The following is a 24,728-nucleotide window of genomic DNA, read 5'->3' on the forward strand; positions in this document are numbered from 1 at the left end:
ATCTGTTAAAGATGTGATTTTTGACAAAGACACAATTTAAAATACATCAGGCATCTATCAGACTGTTTCCTTTTTGTTTTTTATTGTTTTGATTTGTTTTTTTTTTCCACCTAAGAATCTTTATCTTTTCTAAGCAGTTGTTGCCTAAAAAAAAAATCATTAAAAAAGAAAATAGCTCTGTAAGCACTGAACTAGTATGTCCTGTTTACCTATAAATTAGCCTCTCGTTGAATTCCTATGTGAATTTATGGAATATTTGAGCTTACACTGCAACTTAATAGGCTGTCCATCCTATGGACTGTCTTCTTTTGATAAAACAAGGAGGAACTCAATATTTTTGATATTTCTTCCCCTTTGCAAATTTTTGTAGATACTAGCTGAACACTTCCAAAACTTGTTGGCAGAAATAATGAAGGAATGGTAGAAAGGACTGAGAGATAATACTGCGAAGTTTTGTTTTCTTCAGAATCCAAGTGGGAAAACACGCAACATGAAAACAAAACAAACAAGAGTGGCTCCTTTAGAGTCCCAAATGAAAAATCTTAAATGACAGTGAGAATATTGAAAGTCCCAGCACCAGAAAAAAAAAAAAAAAAAAAAAAAAAAAAAAGAGGATTTTTCCTTCATGACTATCTCATCTAATGAGATTTGTGCATAATATTTGAGAACTTCTCTGTGTTCATATATGACCATGATTTTTTTCCTAAAACTCCCTCAATTATAAATTATTTATGAAGCAGAACTTCTATCCACTACTTCTTCCTTTTCCTTTGAGATCTCTGTTAATTATCACTACCATCCTCATGGACAGATTTTCCTATGATCTTTTTCAGCATCCAACGAGCACCAGGGAGGTTTAAATTTGAGAAGCATTTATATGCAGATTTAGAAAAAAACACAAACAACAACAAGAAATAGCAGACATACCTCTAAATGCGTACAGAGTAACTACAACAGCACTGCAGCAAAATTACTTCTGTCTCTACAGGTTCTTGGACATTTAAAGGAATGAACCACTGAAAACAGACACATAAGCAGTTAATAGGAATGCAACAGACCTGGTTTAAGCTGAGTAAAAAACATGCTTTAGAAATGATAACATCTTAAAAGAAATAGACTGTAAGTTTGAAGAGACAGGTGAAATTGGAAACCAACAAATCACCTCACAATGTAGATAATGGAGAATCTTAGTCTTTTTTTTTTTTTCTTTTTCTTTTTTTTTTCCCAATCAACCCATCAAGGTAGGTTTTAATAAATCAAAAATGGAACATTCATTTTGCCAATATTTAGTAAATTCTCTAAAGTAACAGCAAAAACCACCTATACATACAGACTGATCTTGTGGAAAGTTGTGAATTTAGCAACAGATGGCAGGAAATGGAATTTGCTGCCTTATCAAGACAATAAAGCAGAAAACAGTTGGGTGAACTTGTTACAAAGGAAAAAAAACTTGCAAAAGAAAATAGAGCAGATACTCTAGTTCACATTTATAGATTCTATTAAGGACAATCTGTTTTTAATTGGAGAGGGCTTCCTAAACCTGTGAATGTGGTGTGCATGCTCATCTAAAAAAGTATTTGCAAGTTATTGTCATGCTGAACACAAGTGCTGCTCATGCACTAAATTGGATTCACTGCTTAGAGCCTACACAACTCTAGTAGCAAAACAGGAGAATCATGAGCAGCGTCTGAAAACATCTTCACAAATCACTTACATTTTAGTGGATCCTGAATAGAGAAGCTGCATATTTCTACAGCTGAGCTCAATCACTGTTGTATCAAAGGTTCTGATAACTTATTATACAAATGGCTAATAGATTCAACATGGCTCAATGCAGAGCAGAATGGTCTGAAATTCTCTCTAAAACAGTGAGACACAGGAAATCCATGAGTGATTTTCAGTGCAAAGAAATTAAGAAATGGTTCCAGGAAAAGACAAATAAATAAAAGATGACTTCCAGAGCATACATACAACATAGGGAAATCGCAGGTGTAGGGGCCACCTCAAATGCTTGCATTTCTAAACTTTGGATGATTTATTTTCTTGTTTGTTTTTGTTGTTGCTGCTGATTTATTTTAAGGTTGTTATTTGATGAGGAAAGGAAAGGGGATGAAAAATGTATGAAGTGATAGTTCTGAGTTCATTGTGATGTGACCTCATATGACCCTTAGAAGTAGCTTTGGTTCACTCTGCCCTTGGTAGAGTATACTTTGGGGGCAGAAAGTCTTATCCATCAATCATTTCTGAGAAAGATCTCTGCTCAAGGAGAAAATGAATTGCAGCTATGTCCAATGTCTGAAGTAGTCATTGGCAAAAGAAGAAAAAGAATCATCTTTTAACCACTCTCTTTAGCTGATGTGAAGACAACACACAGCTTCCACCCTCCTCTCAGATAAGACAGTTATTCCATAATTGCTCTGGGTCTAGACCTAGAAAAAGGTACATTACTTAGTGTAATGTAAGTGATCTATTTTCCTTAACATTTGCCAAGCTTCCCTAGAAAAAAATTTTGTAGACTGTCTTTCGTTTATTAGTAGTAAATGTCCCTGTGATATTTAGAAGAAAGCCTGGTCACTGTTATGTGCAAGGTGTCCATAATTAGCACTGCATTTATATAAGATACTGCAATTCTGCATTCCAAAGGAAACATGCATAACTGAAAACAAAACCCAGACATTAAAAGTAGTCAAGAAGAAAATAAATATATCTTCCAACATTAAAAAGATGGCAATTTTCTGCAGAACAGTATGAGAGCTCAGAAAACATTATTTTTCTTTTTGTAGAAGCTAAAGCTAGGCATCTGCAGAAGGCTTTTACTTTTTTGTTCATGTGTTCTTCACCTTGATTCCATTCTGTCTGAAGTCCAGTGGCTCTGTTCCTAAACTGAAGCTCCCTGACTCCAAGTCATGGTTTGTACTTTAGCAAAGGGCAGAGGAATTAGCTACCTGAGACATCCTGTCAGAATTCAGTCAGCCTTACTGCTTGCCGCCTTCTGTTCATGTACTTGAGGACTATACCTGTCTTTAGGATTACCTGAAGGATAAGTACCTTGATTTGGGGGTGGGAGATTATGTCTTGGCATTACAGACGTTGATTTTAAATGGATTCTAATGGCTTCATGTTTTATGTGCCTAACAGCATCTGTTGAATACAAGTTGGCTAAAAAGCATAATCATTTTTTCATGGTGTATGTTGTAAAAGGTGAAAATATAAAAGACGTTAAAGTTCAAAATTTAAAAGGTGTGCAAAATAACCTCCTTGACAGCCATGCTCAACTTCAGTAGGAAATTTTAAGGTCAGTAGAAAGAATCAATCAAGTTACAGATCACTATGTACCAGAAGCAATAACCCCCTCAACAAGCAAATAAGACTTTCTCCCACAGCAACCCTTTCCTCCTCTTTTATAATGGTTAATTTTACCCTAATATCTTCATAAAGAAGCTGGGAAATTGTTGAGATACTCAACCTGCAGGGTATAGTAGGATGCACTAGAGTTTACACCATGGCATTTCAAGTTTTCTCACCCATCTCAATTATTTGATCCTGGGAAATTAAATGGACTTAGAGTACCCAACAAATCCTTTCTTTCTGGAGCTAAGAGTATAGATATTTCATTCAAGAGTTCAAATATCCATATGTGGACAGGTAGTCTATGCAGCAATTCAGTCCTATGTGAAAAATAATTGAAATTGTTTCCATAGAAACTAAAAACACCCAGTGGAAACTGCTAGATAGTATTAAAAGAATTCAGTCAAGTTATATTTGAGTAAATAAGGATCATTTGCAACATACAACAGTTTTCAAGGACAGGTGGCATTCTTAAATATTTTTAAAATTACATCATTGAGATGCAGCTACTGTCAGGCATATGGTTTCTCACAGGGCTACAGGTTGGTGTTGAAAATGCTAGGACTGTGTAACTGGTTGATCATGAATGTTTGAAGTTAAAAGGGTCCTTTTTACTGATGATTTTTTTTTCTTTTTTTTAAGTCCATAATGAGGTAAATTAAATAGAATAAGAGTAATAAGCATTCAGATAATACCAATGCTTGACAAAACTGCATAGCAGTAAGTGGTACTGATGATTGTAAAGCTCCTGCCGGATGTAAGGTTAACATTATGTTGCACTCCCTATATCACATACAGCTTGGCTTGCTTTGAATGAGTATTGGGCTGTTAAGAGTTAACTTTAAAATCAAACAAGCAAGCAACATTTGAGCAGGGTCAATTTTTCTTTAACTTTCTGGTAATGTCAGTTTTAGCTGTAAGCAGCCTTGTGAAAAACACTGGATTATATGTGGATTTGGGCTTCTCAGTCCGTTTGCCAGCAGAGACTGATTGTGTTGCGGAGGCAGTGTAATTACTCATCAAGGTGAGAGTGTGTGTGTGTTGGAGCCCTGCTTACTCTCCCAGTGACAAGCCCGCTTACCTTCACTGTCAGTCAAAAGCACCACGAAATGGTAGCACCTGGAGACGAGGGAAAAGGCATAAATGCATTGAATGAAAGTGCCATAGCAAGCAGGGTGAAAAAGAGCCTACCAAAACATCTCTGTCCTGTAAATGCTCCTTTAATATAAATGCTAAGTCACCTTATCTGCCAAAATCCATGTAAAAGATGACTTCAAGCCCCGTGTATACAGACTGTGTATTGGATAATAGGAGAAATAATGGATGGTAAGTTTGCCTGGGGACATTAGGGCTGGTTTTGTGGCTATTCCTCGTTATTCAGTGGTATTCACTGTGCACAGTAGGAAATCCTTTGCCAGACAGAGGGAATACTGAAGATCCAGACTTGTACTTTAGCTAGTGGCTCTGCAGTGATCCACCTCCAGTTCTCATCATCCCCTCACTATGTCTCTAAAACCTTTGTGAGCACATCCTACATCCTATTTCTATTCCTTTTGTCTGTTTTGCACTTAGATTGGAAACTCTTCAAGGCAAAGACTCTTGAGGCAGATTGGCATTTTCCTTACAGATGATGTCTTCAGGCTTTTCTTGTGGTCACTTTTATTATAAATTCAATAGAAAGTACAATAGCTTTTGTGGTGTTGAGACAATGGATGCAATCCTTTTTGGGATATCTTGGTAGTGCTGTCACCCTAATAATTAACAATTTTTAAACTATCCCTATGAAATTCTTCATGTTTCATGATCTGATTCACAATCTTAAAGGTTAACCATCCTTTCTGAGCTTAACTAGTTAAAAGTGAAAAGATATTGAACTACAGGAGATATATAATTTTGTACAAAGGGAAAAAAGTGTGCTATTTACTCTGTATATAGGTTCCAAGCTGAATACATATGACATCCAAATACATCAAGCAAAAGATAGAAAGTTGCTGTGCATGCCATTTCATTCTGTAAAAACAGGAAAGCACTGCAAATTTCTGCAGCTTGTGCAACAACCTCCCTTCAAGTAACTCTCCAGAAATAAGCAAGCTGCTTGCATTTCAATGGAAATTTCATATAAGAAACCTCATTTAAGAGAAGTACATTCTAACAGCTTGACATCAGCATACAGTACATGGTAACTCCACAGTCTGGGGCTGTGACCAGCAAGTTACACAATGATTTAGTCTTGCACTGCTTCTTGTATGTGGGAAACATAATTTCTCTTTCCCCAATAAAAAAATGCAAATTTATCTCACTTTATCATTCATTTCCATTAATTAGAATAATCATCATTCCCCTAATACCGTCATGACCCTTGTTCCTATGGTTCAGTTGCAGCCCCTGAGACTGGGTCTGGAATGACATTTCCAGGGGATGTTTGTAGCTCTCCCTTTCCCCCCCCCCCTTTTTTTTTTTTATTTCCCAGGTCAGAACATCTGGTCTTTCTGGAAGAGACAGAACAATCTTTCAGAAAGTGCCTAGGGTATTAAGAAGGGGTGTGTGTGCTTATATATATATACACACACAGATATATATAGAAAGAATACTAGAGACCTCATTAATGGTAGAATTCTCCAGAGCCTTTAGTATCCCACAGTGCTTATAATCAAAGATATTTAAAATAGCTGTGTTAAGAATGCTAAATAGGTGTTAAAACATACACTGTTGTAGGCTCTGAAACGTTATATGTCACTTGTCAGAAGAATACATTCTTTAAGACATTTGGGTTGGGTTGGGTTTTTTTTCCCCCCTAGAAGGAAATCTTGTCTGCTCCAATCCACTTATGGTTCTTAATATTAACTTCTAGAAATTCTTTGTGAAAGGCAAGCTCCTTAAACTAATTCCTTCCAGCAGCAGCATGTTAGTTTCACCAAGAGGGAATTTAAAAGGGACTAAAATGTTTGTGGGTTTTGTTTTGCTTTTATTTTTCTTAAACTATAACCCTTTAAACTAAAATTTCAAGGTGTTAAGTTCTGCATGGGGAGATTTTCTTTCTACCTTTCAGTATTATTTTATATAAAAACGTAATAATGAGGAGGGGGCCATCTCAACAGAATGAGATTAAATATCTGGATAAATAGCCTATCAGAAATAATCTGTTCTTTCTTTGCAAGACTTGTCATTTCTGAGGATATGATGCATAGCTCATTAGCCTTCATAAACTCTTCTCAGGGGGAGGGGATTTGCACAGAGTCCCACCACTATATCCCAGCGTCTGTGACTGACTTTAACAGATAACATACTGATGCAGAAAATAAAACTATGGACAAAACAGTTTGTCCCAACTATGTTTTCTAAAACAAATAAAATGTCCAGAAAAAACAATAATTAAAAAAAAAACAAAACCACAAACAAACAACCACCAAACAACCCCAAAATTCAATAATGTATCTGTGAGAGATCCTAACAACTTTGAGTTTTTGACAGAGTTACAAAGTATTGTACAGGAGTTAACAAACGCCAAAACAGATTCAGTAGTGGCATACATCACAATTACATATTTTCACGTGGTTCCACCAGGAGAAATGTTGAGGGGTTTCCAAGGGGTGTTACACATCCTGGGTTCAGCCACCGCCATCACAATCGCTTGTGGCTCCTGTGGGTTATTCTAACCAGAGTGAGCCAGTTATATTGATGAGTAGAAAGTACAAAGATTTCAGAAACCTGCAAGGATTGTTATTCTGAATTGCGTATGTAGATCTTTTTTTCTTAGCAACCATTTAACAGTTTCTGAGGAAGCGAGAATAGCTCTACAAGATAAATCACTTTATCTTTGTATAATTATATACATTCCAAAAGAAATTTTCACAGCTTCCTAAGGTGGGACTTTGCTTCCTCACTCTCAGTTATGTATTCTAATTTTCCTTTTTTTGGCAGATCAATGTGCAGAAAATTGTTCTTTCGTTGACCCAGTGTAAGCCTTTCTATTAACTTATACATTGCATTTTAGACTGTGGGTTTGTTTGGGTTTTTTTTTTGTTTGTTTGTTTAAGGAAGATACAAGTGTCAGAAGGATGCAATTACTTGATATCTCCTTATAAGCATTATTACTATATTGTCTCTTTATTTGTATTATATACATGCAACATCTGGTCATTTAAATGAATACTTTCCCTATTTATGACTGTTACCTAAGTGACATCTTATTACAAAAATTATATACGATTGAGTGAAATACATGCTTTTTTCAAAAACAGCATGATACAATTTTTCTAGACAGCCTTTAATTTTCCTTCAGAAATGTAAGGGTGTTCTTACAATTTATTCAAACATATCATGGCAGAAAACCAAACCTCTCTTCTGTAATGTATTTTGTGCCTATATTAAAACTTTAAGGATTTGCTCAAAATTATAGTTATTATGTTATTTTCAGTTATTACAAGAGAGAAAAAAAGCACATTGATCTCAGAATCTTATTTTATTTTATTTTGTTTAATATCATGATAAGTGAGGTATGAATACAGAACTGGGCTTTGTATTCTTTAATTAAAACCATTACTCTTTACTGGGAGATTCTTGTTTTGGTATAATACTTCTGATCCTACACAAAGGAAGAAAATGACAGATTGTTGCTGTTTATATTACAGTAGTGTCTAGAGGCAACTGAATTTATAATCTAAATAAGCAAATAGCAGGGAAAAGAAATAAGAAGATTTTCAAAAGAAAAGAACAAGTGATTTGTCCGTAGTCATGGTCATATGGAAAGACTGTGAAGGAACCAGGAATAGCATGAACAGCATCCCCATTTTCTATACTTCCATCATTATACCTGTAACAAATTTTGCAGGAACAGAAACAGATATACATATACATACATACATACATACACACACACACACATGTAATTTTCAGTTATTTGTATCTGGGAAAAAGGATGCCTAAAATAGGAATAGAGGTTACAAATTCAGCAGAAAAATAGAAAACTATAATGGTCTTATACCAGTTTACCAGTTTCACAGATGTAATCATGGACTTGTCTTTCTGCTACTGGCTGTTAATGAGGCTATGATTTTACCTGTATTAATGAGGTTTAATTCCAGAAAATCATACAATTGATGGCTGATTTTTGTGGCACTAAATCTCTTTTCATATCCAGTTTTACCCCTCATAATGATTAAAACTTTAGATGCTTTTGTCAGCACAGTATTTTTGCATTTTTACTATGGTGTAAGCCACAATACCAATTACCCTTTCACGTGATTTTTAATTATCCTACAAAATACCTGAAAGCTTCAAGCTCAGAAGTTATCTCCAGTCTCTGGACTTTCTATTTTACTCTTATTTTGAATAAAATACTTAAGAACATGGATATTGCATCCTCCATCCTAAGTACAACATTAAAATATACAGTACTGTCTATTCATTTTTCAATAGTTTTTGTGACCTGCTGCATTACATATGAAGACTTTGCAGTCAAGGCTATTTTTTAATTATTTCTGGAATTTCCACTGCAAACTAGAGCTGCTGGTACATTTTGTTATTGTTTCAAATGCAGTTCATAGCTACATTTTAGACTAACTTTGAACTCGTGCATTTGGCCTCAGGGTGTGTCTTGGGAATCCAGTTAGTTTTAGCAGCCCCTGCTGGCTCACTTCTTCCTATAGATTAAGTATTCAATTTAGGTTGATGCCAGCACATACAAGCAATGTGACCTGTCCTCAGAATTATACTACAATTGCTTCAATGTTATATGTATTTTAAGATCCAAAGGCATCCCTAAATTAGCTACTTTTACACATCTATCTTACATTATTAATTGGAAAATATTTTCACTTAAAAATCCCATTTAATTTTTCTCCTTGTTTTAAGCCAGAGTTTTCATTCTGCTGAGTTTATTCATTCTTACATCTACCTTGTGGGCAGTTGAACAGAGAGCAAAGAGCTTCAACAGGCCGTTGCTTAAGCTACATTCATGTGAACTTCTTTCAAATGTAATAAATCCAGCTGGGATGGAAAGGCTAGCAACAGTGCAGGGAAACAATCAGGGCAGTACTCAGTGTCAGTACAGGCTGGGACGAGTGGGACAGAGAGCAACAGTGCAGAGAAGTTTGTGGGGGTACCTGTGGATGAAAAATTGGAGATGAGCTGTCAATGTGCAGTTGCAGCCCAGGAAGCCCAACCTATCGTGGGCTGCGTCAGAAGAAGTATGGCCAGCAGGCTGGGGAAGATGATTCTGCCCCCCTACTATGCTCCTGTGGGACTGCATCTGCTGTACTGTATCCAGCTCTGGGGCACCCAGCATAAGGAAGACATGGACGTGTTAGAGCAGGTCTGCTGGAGAGCCAAAAAATAATCAGAGGGCTGGAGCACCACTCCTGTGAAGAAAGGATGAAAGACTTGGGGTGTTTCAGCCTGGAGAAGGCTCCAGGAAGAGTTTATTGTGGCATTTCGATATATAGAGGGGCTTATAACAAAGGTGCAGAGACTTTTTACCAAGACCTGTAGTGACAGAACAAAGGGAAATGGTTTTAAACTGAAAGAGAGTAGATTTAGAGTGGATATAAGAAAGAATTATTTTTAGGATGTGTATGGTTAGACCCTGGAACTGTTCGCGCAGAGAAGCTGTGCATGCCTCAACACTGGAAGTGTTCAAGATCAGGCTGGAGTGGGCTTCGAGCAACCTGGTCTAGTGGAAAACATCCCTGTCCATGGTGGGGGCTTGGGCTGGATGATCTATAAAGGTCCTTTCCAACCTAAACCATTCTATGATTTTGTGATTGTGTACAGTTGTGTATGTGGCATTATCATGCCCTCATTTTACCTATCTCTGTAAAAGTAGAGTTGGGGGTCTACTTTCAGTTAGTCCAATTTTATGACATTTCCTTGGTTTTCTTTCACACAAAAGAGTTTGTCATGGTACAGCAAATTTGTTATTTTTCCAATGCCTTAAAGGGGCATATTCATCTGTCACCGAAGCACCTAGATAAGCTTTTTATAACTTCATTTTTTTTTTATTATAAGACTTTAACATATATCTAGAAAAGTTCACCTAAAATTGCACTGACTTAACAAATAACCTGAGGCCCAAGATGAGTTTTTCGCTCATTTAACACTACAAACATAGATAGCCACATAGAATGCCACAGATGAGTTCGCTTGTTCAGGGTTTTTGCTTAATTAATTTTTGTGTGTGTGTGCGCGTGACACCTTCCTTCTCCTGTACATGAACACTCTCTTTCCTAACACCTCCAATTGCTTTCATTCTGCTTTTCACAGTATTAATTAATGTGACTGGTATTTCCTTTGTCCCTGCTGCACTATGGATCATTATTTAGAAAAAGCTCTTAAAGGTTGTCTCTAATTTGAACCTCTTTAAACAAATAGGTGGTACTACAAAGCAGTTTGATTCCTATCTCGTCGTAGCACAATGGTCATTATGATTATAGCTGTGTCAAAAAAATTGTGGGCATGTTATCTTAACATTTTTTTCTAGAACCATTCTTTGGGGGCTGGCAGGGGTGGCAAAAGTTTTTCATTCTAGAAAAACTTTGCAATGAGAATTAGAAGGGTGCAATATTAGCGTAGTTACAGCTACAAATCTTTGTAAGTAAATTTATAACTAACTAGATATATCCTCTGAAATAATAAATGTTTTAATGTCAAAATATTTATTCTGGAATATCATACAACTCATAGCAGTTTTGTCCTATGAGGTGTGAGAGGTTTACATAATTTACTATAGGGGCTTAATTCCTTTACTTCTTATAATGCAAAGACTATCTGGAACTTAAGTGACATGCGTTATTGGTTTTAAAATATAAAGCATCAGCATAGGGAGGGGGGGGAGGGGGCAAGGCAGGAAAGAGCTGCAGAATGGTGACACAAGGGATGGATGATCTGTAAAGATTCTTCTTAAATGTGATTAACAGGACAGAACAAAGTATTTTCTTTTCATCTGTCAACATAGATTCACTTTAGGTTGTATTAATCCCAGCAACAAAATCCCACAATCAACCTCCTGGTTCATCTAGTCCTTCTCCTGTAGCATAACCACCATGGAGGAGTCCCACGTTGAGCTAGATTTCTCAAGTTACCCCATCCATTTCTTTGCTAGAAGCAATTTTAGCATATGGAAAGAACATTTCCATAACAATCGCATAGCTATTTAATATCCTTTCTGTGTATGCTAACGGGATTTTTAGCAAAGGCATCCCTCTAGACAGAGGTTTTTCTTTCATTTATATAAATTTAGAGAAGTATTAAATTCCTTCTCTATTTCACAGCACGCTTACCTTGTTTTCACCATGGTCCACATAGCTAGCTTAGGCCTTTAGATCAGCTTTAAAGTACCTGGCTCAGGCGGACCCAGCTGTGAAAGTGTAAGATGCGAACCCAGAACAGCTGTGCTGCTCCTGGTTGTCATGGTTTTTTAGTAGGATTTGCAGCTCTCACTGGGAGTCTCGGTGACATACCTGTAACGTGAGCCACAGCAAAATAATTTCAAGCGTGTCTGTTTGAGGGGTGGTTATAGTACTTCTTTAATTCTGGGAGGCTGAATGAACTTCAAACATTCATTCTTCTAAGCACTCACTGGCCGCCTGGTGACTCTACAGTTGGTAGTTTTACCCTGATTCCCAGAAGAAAAATGAGACCATTATCAACTTTATTAGCAATTAATGTTCTTGTTATGAATCACAGCACAGAAACAAAGTACTTGGAGTCTTATTTGTCCTTCCCAAGAGGTAAACCCACAAGATCAAGAGTAGGACATTTCAGAGATGCCTTTAAGTGCATTTGGTGTTGATGTTGCTGTCTTACAGATTTATACTGGACTCGGCCTCCAAAGGAGGGAAAAATAGGTAATGGGTATTTTACTGCCTATACACTTGTTAAATTGTCTTCATTTTTTTTATTTAGCACGTGCCTCACTGAGTACTCATCATCTGCTACTGAGCCATCTGATGTAGAACAGATGTTAAGCACTTAGTGAGGCAGGGAAGGAGGTAAAAGTGTCATATCATGATTAAATACTTGCTACAACTATTATATAGGGTGACCATACTGCTTTGTTCTTATATTTAATGTTACAGTGTATTGAACAAGAGTAAGCACATATTTTGGATTAAACTTGCAACTGCTATTGTTCAATTTTTTTTTTTTTTTGAAAGTAAAGTATTTCATAGAAAAAAAAAGATTACAAAATATTTTAAATGCACTTCAGAATTCAGAATTGGAGAATATTTCATAAAGAGGTAATGCAGTGCAACTTCATGTAGAATTGAACTATAAACACATGAAGATTTATATTTCTTAAGACAATTCTCATCAGAAACTTGGCTGATGTTAACTGATACATTAAGTTCCATAGGATTATCCTATTTTTTATCATGCTTGTGTAAATGTGAAGATTATATGGAAAGCTTTCTTTACGCTGTAAGTATTCTAGCTGAAAGTATGGTAGCCAACTCTTTAGTGCATCCTATGCAGCAAAAGATTCACCCATAAAAGAGTCTCATCATCCAGCAACAACAGCCTGATCTTCTTGTAGTATAGTAGGAGAAGGGTTGAATGTAAGAAGGTGGAGCTGGAGCTGTTATTAAACCATAATTAATTAACAATGTGTTTCCTAGTAAATTTTAAGAATTGAGAAAATGCGTGGAATGTTGTCACAGACAACCAAGTATGTTCGTTTTGATGTATACGATCAAGCAAATTAAACAGAGATGGAGGGACACGATCATCCACAGAAGAGATGTGGTTCACATGACTGGAAAGGCTTTGCAGTCAAAGGTGAGACTGAGACCTCAGAATATGGGAGAGCCAGTTTGGAGGTCTTAACTTAAGGGTAGGAGTATGTGATTTGTATGGGTTACCTGGCTCAGTGTTCTGCTTCGCATAAGTCAGAGCAGAGGCTTGATGGTCTATTTCCTATAAAGACAACAGGTATTCAATTAACAGGAAAATAAATAATATTTATGTTTTCATAGAAATTCTGTCATGAGTTTTACACTTCTTTTGTAACTTCAGGCTGCTTTTAAAAAGTTGGTTTCAAAGGGCCAATATTAACAAACAAAAAAAGCGTTTTAAAAAATTTAAAGAATTTCCTGGGTGCTGTAATTAATTATATACTTTGATAAAAAAATATCCTATACTTATCAAGTATTTTATTTCATTAAATTAAATAATACTTGATTTCTAAAGTAAAGTTGTGATTTCAAATGTATGATTCAGCAAAAATAGCTTTTGGTTATAGCTTAACAGATAATTTTGCATGATGGTGAATGCACAGATATTTCAGGCATCCCATTTTGATTTGAAGCTCATTGAAGTAACTAGGAAGATTCCGGCTAGATTCACTAGGTTTGGAAGTCAGAAGTTCTATATCTCAGTGTTTGAAAAACTGACATATCAGGCAAGTAAATACAATTTTCCAAATCAAGTGATAATGTTTGCAGTGTCATTAAAAGAATAATTTGAGAGCTCCTTCAACCTTTCCTCAGAAGCTAATTGTCTTTATTTATTTATTAACTTCTATAAACAAGAAGCAGCTGCTCAAGATAAGAAGCTTTTGTCACTAGTCCCCCATTAACACAACGAGAATATAAATTATTAAATAAAGCTGATTAAAGGTAAAAGAACACTGGGAATGTGTACAAAACAATGTCATGGGGAATGAAGTACCAAGAATTTATTATACTTGAAGAGAAGAAAGAAGTATAATAAATTTTGAGCAACGCCTCTTATTAACTTTAATGTGGACTTGAGGAGCTTAAAGTCAGAGATTCAGATTCTGTCACTATCAAAGTAAACAGAAGGTTTTCTTAGTGACTCCTGTAGACCTCACGTATCAACACAACTTTAAAAAAAAAGAAAAAAAGAACTAGTGGGAAAATACAATTAGGTCCTATGACAGAATTAATAAGCGTGTTTCTTTCTGGCATCAGATTAGGGTTTGGATCTTGAATACGTCAAATAATGAATAATGAAAAAAAGCAATTAGGATTGGTATACTCAAATAGAGTATTTAAACAACAAAGCACTCATTCAGTAGCAAAATCTTGGATGGATTATACATTATCCAGGAAGAGAGGTTATTTTTCTCCCTAGGTAGTAGAGATGCACCCTGCTTCTACTGGCAACAGACACTGAGGGAGAGCAGCTCCCCTAAAATATGAAGCTGTAAAAGTACATACAAATCTAAAGCAGTATAGTTATGTACTGTTTTTAATACTTGTGATAATATTTGTAATTTTCTCAAAACTTCCACTAAAATGGAAACAATCATAGAATCAAAAAATAATTTAGGTTATAATGGACCTTTGCAAGTCATCTGCCCAAACTAGGTTCATGTTCAAAGTCTGGTCAGGGCCTTGGATCACCAAGCTTTTAACACCTCCAGTGATGGGGATTCTACACCTCACTCATCAACTTCTCATAGTGTTTGGCCACTCTCACCGTCAAGAATTTTTCCCTTTCTCTAATCAAAATTGCTATGATATGACTTCTGCACCTGTTTCTTGTCCTTTTACTGTTCACCTTGAAGAAATGTCTGGGCCTAACTTCCCTACATCCTTCCAGAATGTATTTGGAGACAGCATTTAGATTGCCCTTTGGTCTTGTGTTCCTCAGCCTAGACAAACCCAGTTCCTTTCAGGCTGTCATCACATGTTGCATGCTCCAGCCCTCTGATCATCTTGATGGCTTCTCATCACTGGATTTGCTCTAGTCTGTTGATAACTCTTTCATACAGATGATTCAAGTCCAGACACAATGTCCCAGATGCCATTTTGCAAGTACCAAACATGGGAGAATATTTGCTGTCCTTGACCTGTTGGATGCTTTTTTCCTTAGTCCTCATTTTGACTCCAGCCCCAAGGTAACATTGCTTGAAGCCCTTCTCACTGGGTCAGCAAATCTGTTGCCTAAGATGTCACCCATTATTTTCTCTTAAATCCCATCTCTCCCCAGCTGCCATCCATCCTCAAAGAGGATCTGGTGGCTGTAAAATCCTAACCCTGCCTATCCGGCTGCACCAGCTGTTCAGCCAGGTGTTGACCTGCGGGAGGCATCTGCTTCTAACCAAGCCTTTCCCCTTGACTGCAGGGTCCAGAATTTTAAATGATCTTTTATTTCTAGGAGAAAAAGAAAGCTTCCAGAATGACATTCCAGTTTGAATTTATCTAATTAAGGATGAGTGGCTTAAATAAATTAGCTATTGCTGACATTTTATGTACTTTCACTTAATTTAGTTAATTTACTTGAGTGAAAGCAATAAATTTACAAAGAGTCACAGTATTCCATAATGATTTTTTTTTTAAAAGGAATTTATAAAGGCAGTTGATTTTATTTTTAAAAAAAGTATTTATGTTGTAAACTGTTCAAACACAAGTATATGTAGATCATCTTGACAGCTCTCTGGTTAAAATCAGGTAAAAAAATCAAAACAAGGTAAAAAATATTAGAAGATTATTATTTTGAACTTTATTTGGAATAAGTCGAAAACTTCCTTCCCTCTAAAGTTCTTGGTCTCCTTGCAACAGTTATGATCAAAGATAGATAGATAGATAGATATTAATAAGCTAAATATAACTTATAAACTGATAACTAAGTTTTAGAAAGGAAACTTAATTGTGCAGCTATTTAGTTTCATGCAGACTTTTAGACGGCTTTTTCTATCCCTTAACAGAAAAGAAGGAAGGTAGGCTCATTAAAAATAAAAAGAACAAAAAAGTGACATTAAAGGTTTTGCTTCTCATAATAATGGAAACAGTAGATTAGATCATTAATAAGGAAAGAAAATGTTTTAAAGACCATGTGACTGAAGAAGTGAGTAACCCAAACCAAATCAACCCTTGCCAGCAAATTAATTTTGCTGGTTTAAATAGGCTAATTCCAACAATAGAAAATTCTTCCTTTCCAACAGCGCTATCTTCCTCACCAGGTGTCTCTCTTTCCATCACCTCTGTGGACTGAGAGAATTCCTTCCCTGCTTTCCCAGCTGTCTTCTCTTCATCAGTCTGCAGTAATGCTGGTCTCTCTTTCTTAGCCTGGTGCCTGTGTACGCCAGATACTTGTCCCATCTAATGGGACAAGTGTATTCACAGGAGAAATAATACTTGTGCCATCTAATGATCATGTGTAGTCACAGGAGAAATAATCCCCATCTTTATCCAAAACCTCTTCTATATGAAAAAACCCTACTGTGAAGTTCATTCTTTGACTTGTTTTAATGCCAAATAATAAGCAGAATAATAAGTAATAATATCATATTTTAAAAAAATCTGTAAACCTATCCACTATATCTAAGAGGAAGAGAGGGTAGATGAAACATAACAGGGATCAACTTAGAGATGCAAATTATCTCCTTTACCTTATGTGGTGGGTTAGCACAGGCTGCCTGCCAGATGCCTACTTACCGACTACTGACCCAGCTGCTCTCCCACTCACCCTCCTCAGTAGGAGGGGAGGGGGAAATAAAAAAAAAAAAGCTCGTAGGTCGAGCTAAGAACTGTTGGCTGGAACCAGTTGAAGCTGGAACCAGCTGTGTCTGGTATGGGGCAGCCCCTGGCTGCTTCTCACACAGGGCATTCCTGTTCCTGCCTTCCCACTGCCAACACCTTTCCAGTGACACCAAGTACACCTCAATGAATCGACATGCAAAAATCTACTCATTAAAATCTATCATAACATATCTAAATATTAGGCTCCAGAAATTCATAACCGTTGTGTAGCTTAAAGCTGATTGTGTCTGAACTGTAAACCGGGGTATATGCTTAACCTCCAAGACATACAGAAATTTCTTGTCCATACTAGCGCAATGCCAAATCCAGGTACTAATCTCTGCTGAAATACTAATGGAGCCTTGTGGCTCTGGCTTTGAAGCTCAGGCACTCTTATCTTTCTTCTGACTAGAATATATCATTCAAACCTATCCTTAGATGCTACAGACTGCCTAGCATGGTTGATGCTTTGTGTGAGCCAAACAGATTTAGCCTTTGTGGGCGACACTTTGTGATATATGGAAAATCTTTACAGTAAGTCTTCAAATGTTTATCTTTCACTGCAATGAATTCAAAATCACAACTGTAAGCTCAGGGTTACTCTATGCAAAATTAAGTTTTCTGGAAATGTACTGCTAATACATCACAAAACTTTTCAAAAGCATGGACTTCTGTTCACAAGAGCAGTGGAAGAGGATGCTAAAATTCGTATTAACAAACCTGTTAACCTTAATGCAGTAGTCATGTGGTACCAAGTGGTAGTAACAGTACAAGCAGAAAACTTGGAGATTACAAAGTAAATTACAAACTCTTGAAATCTGCCCAGTCATCTGTCCAATGAAACAAACCAAAATAACAACTTTATGAAAGGCTATTGTGAAGCAAATGGCATAACCCAAAAATCGACAGGAGAGTAAAACCCCCAGACTTTTATATCTTACATCCAGCAGCTTTTGAAGCCCAGTGTCCATTCCGAAATAAGTACAGAGAGCCGTTAAGAATTAGGAAGAAGCTGTAATGAGAGACCTTTGAAAGGTTAGTTTCACTCCTTTGGACAAGGATCCTCTCTGTTTTGATTGCTGTGATGCATCATAGGGCTAATAGCAACAGGACAGACCATGTGAGACACTGCCCGGCTGCAAAGTTCATCCCATAATGGGAAGCGGGGTCATAACACACCTGAGCTGCCGATCCTGTGAGCTGCCAGGGCACGCTCAGCAGGTACGGGTTACTGGCAAGGCAGCCCAGAGAAAGTACACAGGAACTCCCCATCCTACCTGGGAGAGCAATAGCTTTAATGTTCTACTCTGTTTTGGAATAACTTATATTGTGACATTGACCTTTCTTGTTGAATGGACATTATGATTTTTATTCAGGAAATGAAGGAAAAATTTGCCAAAATATTTATGCTTAACACTGACTTTCAAATAAGCACAAAGAAGAATGGCGTTAAGGAATTCATTTAATAGGTGTTATTATATTTACTTATACTTCTGGAAAATACTGATAGACTATATGTATTTAAAAAACACAAACAACTCAAAACAAGAAGATTCCACTGCCAACCAGAAAAAGAGAAGGTAAAGAAAAAAAAAAAAAAAAAAGATTAAACAAAGTCACCAGAGTATACAATGATTTAATTTTACTGATCTTTATTTTCATGTTTCTAAATAATTAGATTTTGAGATGCCATAGATTTTCAGTTTTAGTATTTATTTTATAGTCAGGAAAAAAACAACAAAAAATAAGATTTCTAACATTTGAGACAAATACAGATGTGACTTGAAGTAAGACAACAGTAAATGAGGCTTTTGCATTTTCTTTTTGAAAAAATGCAATGAAAAGGGAAGAAACTGTACAACCATCATCACTCATGTGGCAACAATAGATCTGACTCTGCAGCAGCCAAAACAGCTTCTTTAAACTGTACATTGCTAGGCTTAATAAGAACTGAAAAATTCAGACAAAGAAAGAAGATAATTTTTCTCTTTACTGTTTCCATATAACTCCATTTTTCCTTATTGTCTTTCTTCTAGCGAGTGTGCCTCATCAGCGTAGACTGCTGCTTTCAGTATCTGTTTTGCCAGTGTGATGCAAGACATTAACTGTTGCTTCTGGTGAAACCAAAATGAGATGACAAGCAGAACATTAAAGTGATCCTTTAATTTCATCTCCAAAGATGAAAAGTAAACACAGCATGTTCATGCAAGGCTTCCTCTAAGGATATTGTTGTGCTGGAAATCATCTGAAGAATGAAGACCGAATCTGTTTTCGTAGGGTGTATGGTCCTATTTGTTATTCCAGAAAAGTGTTTTGGCTCACTGTCTGTAAATCAAAGTGGCTACAACCAGTAAAAAAGAATGCTTGTAAGCTTACAAAAATCTTCATAATGAAATAGAGAGATAGTAGAGAGTTATACACACTTAGATAAATACAAAGCACCTCCCTGAATAAATAGTATGAGGAAAAATAATCTCAACTGTATAGGATTTCAAGGTGTTAATCTGAAGACAATTACAGAAAAGTGGATCTTTGTCAGGGTTCCTGAGATACAGAAAGAGGAAATACATGAACCAAATGTTCCTGTTGTGCCTGTGAGTTTGTAAGGAAACTTCTTTTGTGGTTTTGCATTGTTAAAAGGCAATTTATACATGTAGTTATCTGACAGCAGATGCTGTCATCTGACTTTAGTGCCTTAATCTGCTACTAAAAACAGCTTTATTTTTCTCTTTCTGATAAAAAAAAATAAGGTTGCATTTATTGTACGCAGGTCTCTCTTTGTGTTAAAAAGTTATTTTAATGTTGCAGATCTTCCAACTATTGGCTCAACCGCATCCAGTCCTTTCTCTACTGCAATGAAAATGGCCTCCTGGGAAGCTTTTCTGAAGAGACTCACACATGCACCTGCCCTAATGACCAGGTTGCCTGCCACGGGTTCCTTCCCTGCACGGTTGGAGATGGCTCGGCGTGCCTGAGCTGTGCTCCTGACAATCGCACCCGCTGTGGGAGCTGCAATGCTGGCTACATGCTGAGCCAAGGGCTTTGCAAGCCTGAAGTGGCAGAATCAACAGAGCACTACATTGGGTTCGAGACAGATCTTCAGGACCTGGAAATGAAGTATTTATTGCAGAAGACAGACCGGAGAATTGAGGTCCACGCCATTTTCATCAGCAACGACATGCGCCTCAACAGCTGGTTTGATCCTTCTTGGCGCAAGCGGATGCTCCTTACTCTTAAGAGTAACAAGTACAAGTCTAGCCTGGTCCATATGATACTGGGCCTCTCCCTTCAAATTTGCCTGACTAAAAACAGCACCTTAGAGCCTGTTCTTGCTGTTTATGTCAACCCTTTTGGGGGCAGCCACTCTGAGAGCTGGTTTATGCCTGTGAATGAAAATAATTTCCCAGACTGGGAGCGGACTAAACTGGACTTACCCCTTCAGTGTTATAACTGGACGCTGACTCTGGGCAACAAGTGGAAGACATTTTTTGAAACTGTACACATCTATTTGAGGAGTCGAATAAAGTCAAATGGTCCAAATGGCAATGAGAGCATCTACTATGAACCCCTGGAATTTATTGATCCCTCAAGAAATCTGGGCTACATGAAAATCAATAACATCCAAGTGTTTGGCTACAGCATGCACTTTGACCCAGAAGCAATTCGAGACTTGATTTTGCAGCTCGACTACCCCTATACGCAGGGATCACAGGACTCAGCACTTTTGCAGTTGTTAGAGATACGGGATCGTGTAAATAAACTCTCTCCACCTGGTCAACGTCGTCTAGACCTCTTCTCTTGCTTGCTTCGTCATAGACTCAAACTGTCTACCAGTGAAGTGGTGAGGATTCAATCTGCTTTGCAGGCCTTTAATGCCAAATTGCCAAACACAGTGGATTATGACACAACCAAATTATGTAGTTAACCATAAATGTGAAGCACAACACAAAACCTTGAAGGAGTTTTTACAGTGCTTTTGTGGAACAGTTTATGTTTGGAAGAGTAAATTTAAATTGTCTTTTCAATATCTGTCTTATATCAGTCAATACTGTTGGATGGCAATTTACACACATGAACTTGCTGACAATGAATATATTATACCTGCAGTTTTGGTTTATGAATGAAATAAATACTGACACCAGTCTAGAAGACATTCTACTTTTTACAATAAATTTCATTTGTAATTTTATATGTTCCGTGGCAATGCTTTTGTGCATTACATCCTCTAGAGGGAACATAGAAGGATACCAATAAAATTTTGTAGCTGAACAGTTATTAAAAAGAAATGCTGTGGGATTCTTTTTTCTTACACAAAAGTAGTAAACTTCATATACTTTTGTGTGTGTTGAACACAGGAGGTGTAGTTAAAGAGAAGATAATGACTTGAGATTTTAACAGAAACTGTAGAAAAGTCAAATTTGTAGAGTATTTTATTCTTAGGATGTGGATCTGAATGTTCAGGCTGAGTTGAAGTGACAAATGTAGCGATGCTTTACTTGCTAGGTCTGAGATTTTCCTAAGGCATGCCCTTCTCCAGGCGCTTAATGTGACATACAGACTCCCAGAGTGGTAACATCGAATGCTGTATGATGAACAGGAGGTTGGTACTGGGAGAGGCACAGTAACAAAAGGCTGCATTAGCCCTATAGGATACAGGTGAGAGGCTGTCTTTGCAACTGATACTACTTATGCTACAAAAGAAGCAACCTTTTGTAGCCAAAGTACTTTTTGAAAGTCTCCCTAATCTTTTACTTTGCATATTTATAGAAAGAATTAAGCATATATACATTACCTCATCCCAAATACATACACTATAATATTAATCTAGAATTATCTGTTTTCAACTACCACGCTGATTAGATTCAAATTAACTTAAAACATTTCCCTGACAATGCAACTGTTTAATATGTGATTTTTTTTTCCATTGGTACAGATAATATCCTTTCAGTGCAAGGTTTTTAATTTACAGAGAATATACCCTTTTACAGATACATTACAGATATTGAAATCTAGTTTATGAAGTTAAAAGTGCAAATAAATGTTATTATCAATTAATGAAATTAATTAAGGGTGCATTACTCTGGATCAGAATGAGGTTCTTTGGAATATTACACATTCTAGCAGAAAAAAATACATCTAAGATGGCAGAACTTGGAACTCAAAAAGATTTTGCTACTTCTTGCAAGAGAATAGAACAAATGGCCGGGCTGTCAGAAGTCCTTGTTAGTAAACAGAGGGTAAAATGAAAGAAATTGATACAAAGTCTTTTAGTAACGTATCCTTACATTAAATCTTAATCTGTGTCATTAGTGTAAAAGCCAACCTGTTTTTCAAAATGGTAAGGAATAATGTATAAAACTACCATTTTATGTGCAAGCACAGAAAGAAAAAAACCCTTGTTTAATTCACTTAAAATTTTAATTCAAGTAGTCTTACATTATTTCCAATTAATTTCCATTTTATTAATTTCAATTTAGTTACATTACAATTTCATTTTGAATTGTAGCCTAATCTGAATTTAAAGTACAGTACACTCTTAACTTTGTTTCTAGCTAGGCCACAGCAGCACAAGAAATGCAATGTTTCATAAATACATGTAAGCAAAATAAAATGCAAGTCCTGAAACACTTCAGAAATCCAAGGAAAATCTTCTGTTCTTTACTGATTCCTGTCTTTCCTGATTTCACCAAATATTTATAAGGATTACTATTTCACCATCACACATTCAGAAAATTCCTCAGACCTTCTATATAAGGAATCCCCCCCAGAACTAAAATTAGTAATTTTTACTTATAATCGACCTCTAGACGAACTTCTGTTCACTACTTACAGCTTTGTTTTGCTGATAAATAATGTATCTCAGTCCCTTTTCCATGTGTCAAAATTTTGGCTTGCTCTTGCATTGGTAAGACCTTCTCAGTTAAGATTCTTACTATTTTCGTATTCATCTCCAAGTCTTTCCTTTGCTATGTCTTTGGCAACTAGAATAAATAGAAGAACTAGTGTGATTTTACTACTAAGTACCTTCTGTAGTCTTTTTAAATAAACAAGACTACGATGTATAAAATGAACAAAAAGCAAAATATCGTCTTCTGTTCATAGAAAGTAAAAGTTACAATAGAAATATGGGGCAATGATAAATAAATAATTGGCTTATGTTATTCCTTGACTAGGTAAAAATACTAATATGTCACAGTAAATTATCTGAGGGTTTCTTTTTGCCTCTCATGCTTCTTCCTAAAATAATTCCTCAATGACTATTTTTCTCTTTTTGGCTTGGGGTTTGGTTTTGGTTTGGTTTAAATATTTTTCTCTACCAAGATGGAAAGTTTGTTGCTATACCCAAATAGAATATAAAAATAAGAAGAAGCTGAAAAAGGTTTCAGTGAGACATCATTTAATTGCTACGCCACACATTAAGTGTATTTGACTGGACTAGTGCAAAACCCTTGTCATTACTGTGACTTTGTGCCAAATTAGAAGTGTGATACAACTTTCTTAACCTACTTATCATGAACTAGTTTCAGATTTTGGAACCTGCAGAATCTTGGAATAGTGAGAGTTTCTATTTTACCAAAACTAGATTCTGTAATGAGAAATATAAAAAATATTTGATAAATTATATTTTTTTAAAAAGTGAATAGTGAAAATAAAAAGTCACAGAATTGATCTGGTTCTTGAGTTCCAAACAAGAGCCAACAGTATTTCCCTTTTGATACTTTTCCAATTAAAATCTTTCTATGTTCTCAAAAAGCAAAAAGAACTTCAGGGTGTGTAAAAAAAGAGAGGTCTGAATAAATCAAAGCAGTCAAGGACTTGATCCATAACAAAATTTGGTAATAAGTTATGAATGCAATTGGGGGGAAGAAGGAACTGTGTCTGCATCTATGTATACTCATTTCCATCTGGACATTGCAGATAATATTTAGTGTATGCTGTACACCAGATCCTGACTGTTTTTTCGCTGTCCATTTCCCTTTGCATTCACCAATGCTGTTATTACCTGCCATTATAAACTGAAAAAAAACCCCAAAGGAAATTATAGTAATATATGGAACTGTACCATGACAACCTAAAATAATATTCAGAACAAACTTTAGTGACTACAGGTATAATAACCAGGTAGATATTAATTATAACACAGTGACCTTCCTGGTTAAGTGAAGGCAACTGTTACTTGACATAAAACTCTTATAACAGTATTTTCCAAGCAAAGAAAATTCAGATCATATCTGAAGTCTGGAAGCCAAACTGATATCTAGTTCAATTGCAGGAACAAACTGTAATAAGGATAGGAAAAACGTAGAAACCAGAATTAGGTTTGCCAGAGTGATCTAAATCTCTGAGTGACACAATTTGGAATACACAGGCTGAATTGAATCACATCAAAAATACCATGAAGATGAATAAACTTTCATTTCTCTCATTTCTTGCTGAAAAGATACAGGCAAAAAGAAAATGTGTTCAAGTTCTAGTGGTGTAGGGGAGAAGTGTAGTCGTATTTCAGGATGTTTTTTCCTTTGCCACAGAACAGTTATACTTGTACAAATATTTGGAGGAAGAGCCTTTGTTTCCAGAAGTATACACATATTGACTGTATTTATTGTGAAAGTGCTTATTCAGCAGATACTTCAAGTCAGTAAAGAGGCAAAAGCCAAGAGAAGCCGGTTTTTCCCAGGCTGAGTAAGCAGCCAGGCAGCTTGAGCAGGAGGGAGGCCAGAGATATACAGAAGGATGCTAAAACTGTCAAAAGGTCATCTACTTGAAAATACAGCACATACTCCAGGTCCAAAGCAAAACATAGCAGAGCACCGAGGAAGAAAAGTGTTCAACACCCACATCACTACCTCACTGAGCTACACCTAAACTATGAGCCCTGCGTGGCAATAGAGCTAT

General features: G+C 36.4%; 1 protein-coding gene across 2 annotated transcripts in view; it reads left to right on the forward strand.

Moving 5' to 3' along the window:
* Window positions 1-21,107, forward strand: part of BRINP3 (BMP/retinoic acid inducible neural specific 3) — a 214,049-nt gene extending 192,942 nt beyond the window's left edge. For both annotated transcript variants that reach the window (XM_005440093.3, XM_027806587.2), the window contains one exon: window positions 19,641-21,107. In XM_005440093.3, the coding sequence (XP_005440150.1) occupies window positions 19,641-20,757 (1,117 nt within the window). In that variant the 3' untranslated portion in view covers window positions 20,758-21,107. The remainder of the gene's footprint in view (window positions 1-19,640) is intronic.
* Window positions 21,108-24,728: the final 3,621 nt, after the last annotated feature.

Source organism: Falco cherrug, chromosome 12, assembly GCF_023634085.1.
Source record: "Falco cherrug isolate bFalChe1 chromosome 12, bFalChe1.pri, whole genome shotgun sequence".
In the NCBI taxonomy this organism is placed as follows: domain Eukaryota; kingdom Metazoa; phylum Chordata; class Aves; order Falconiformes; family Falconidae; genus Falco; species Falco cherrug.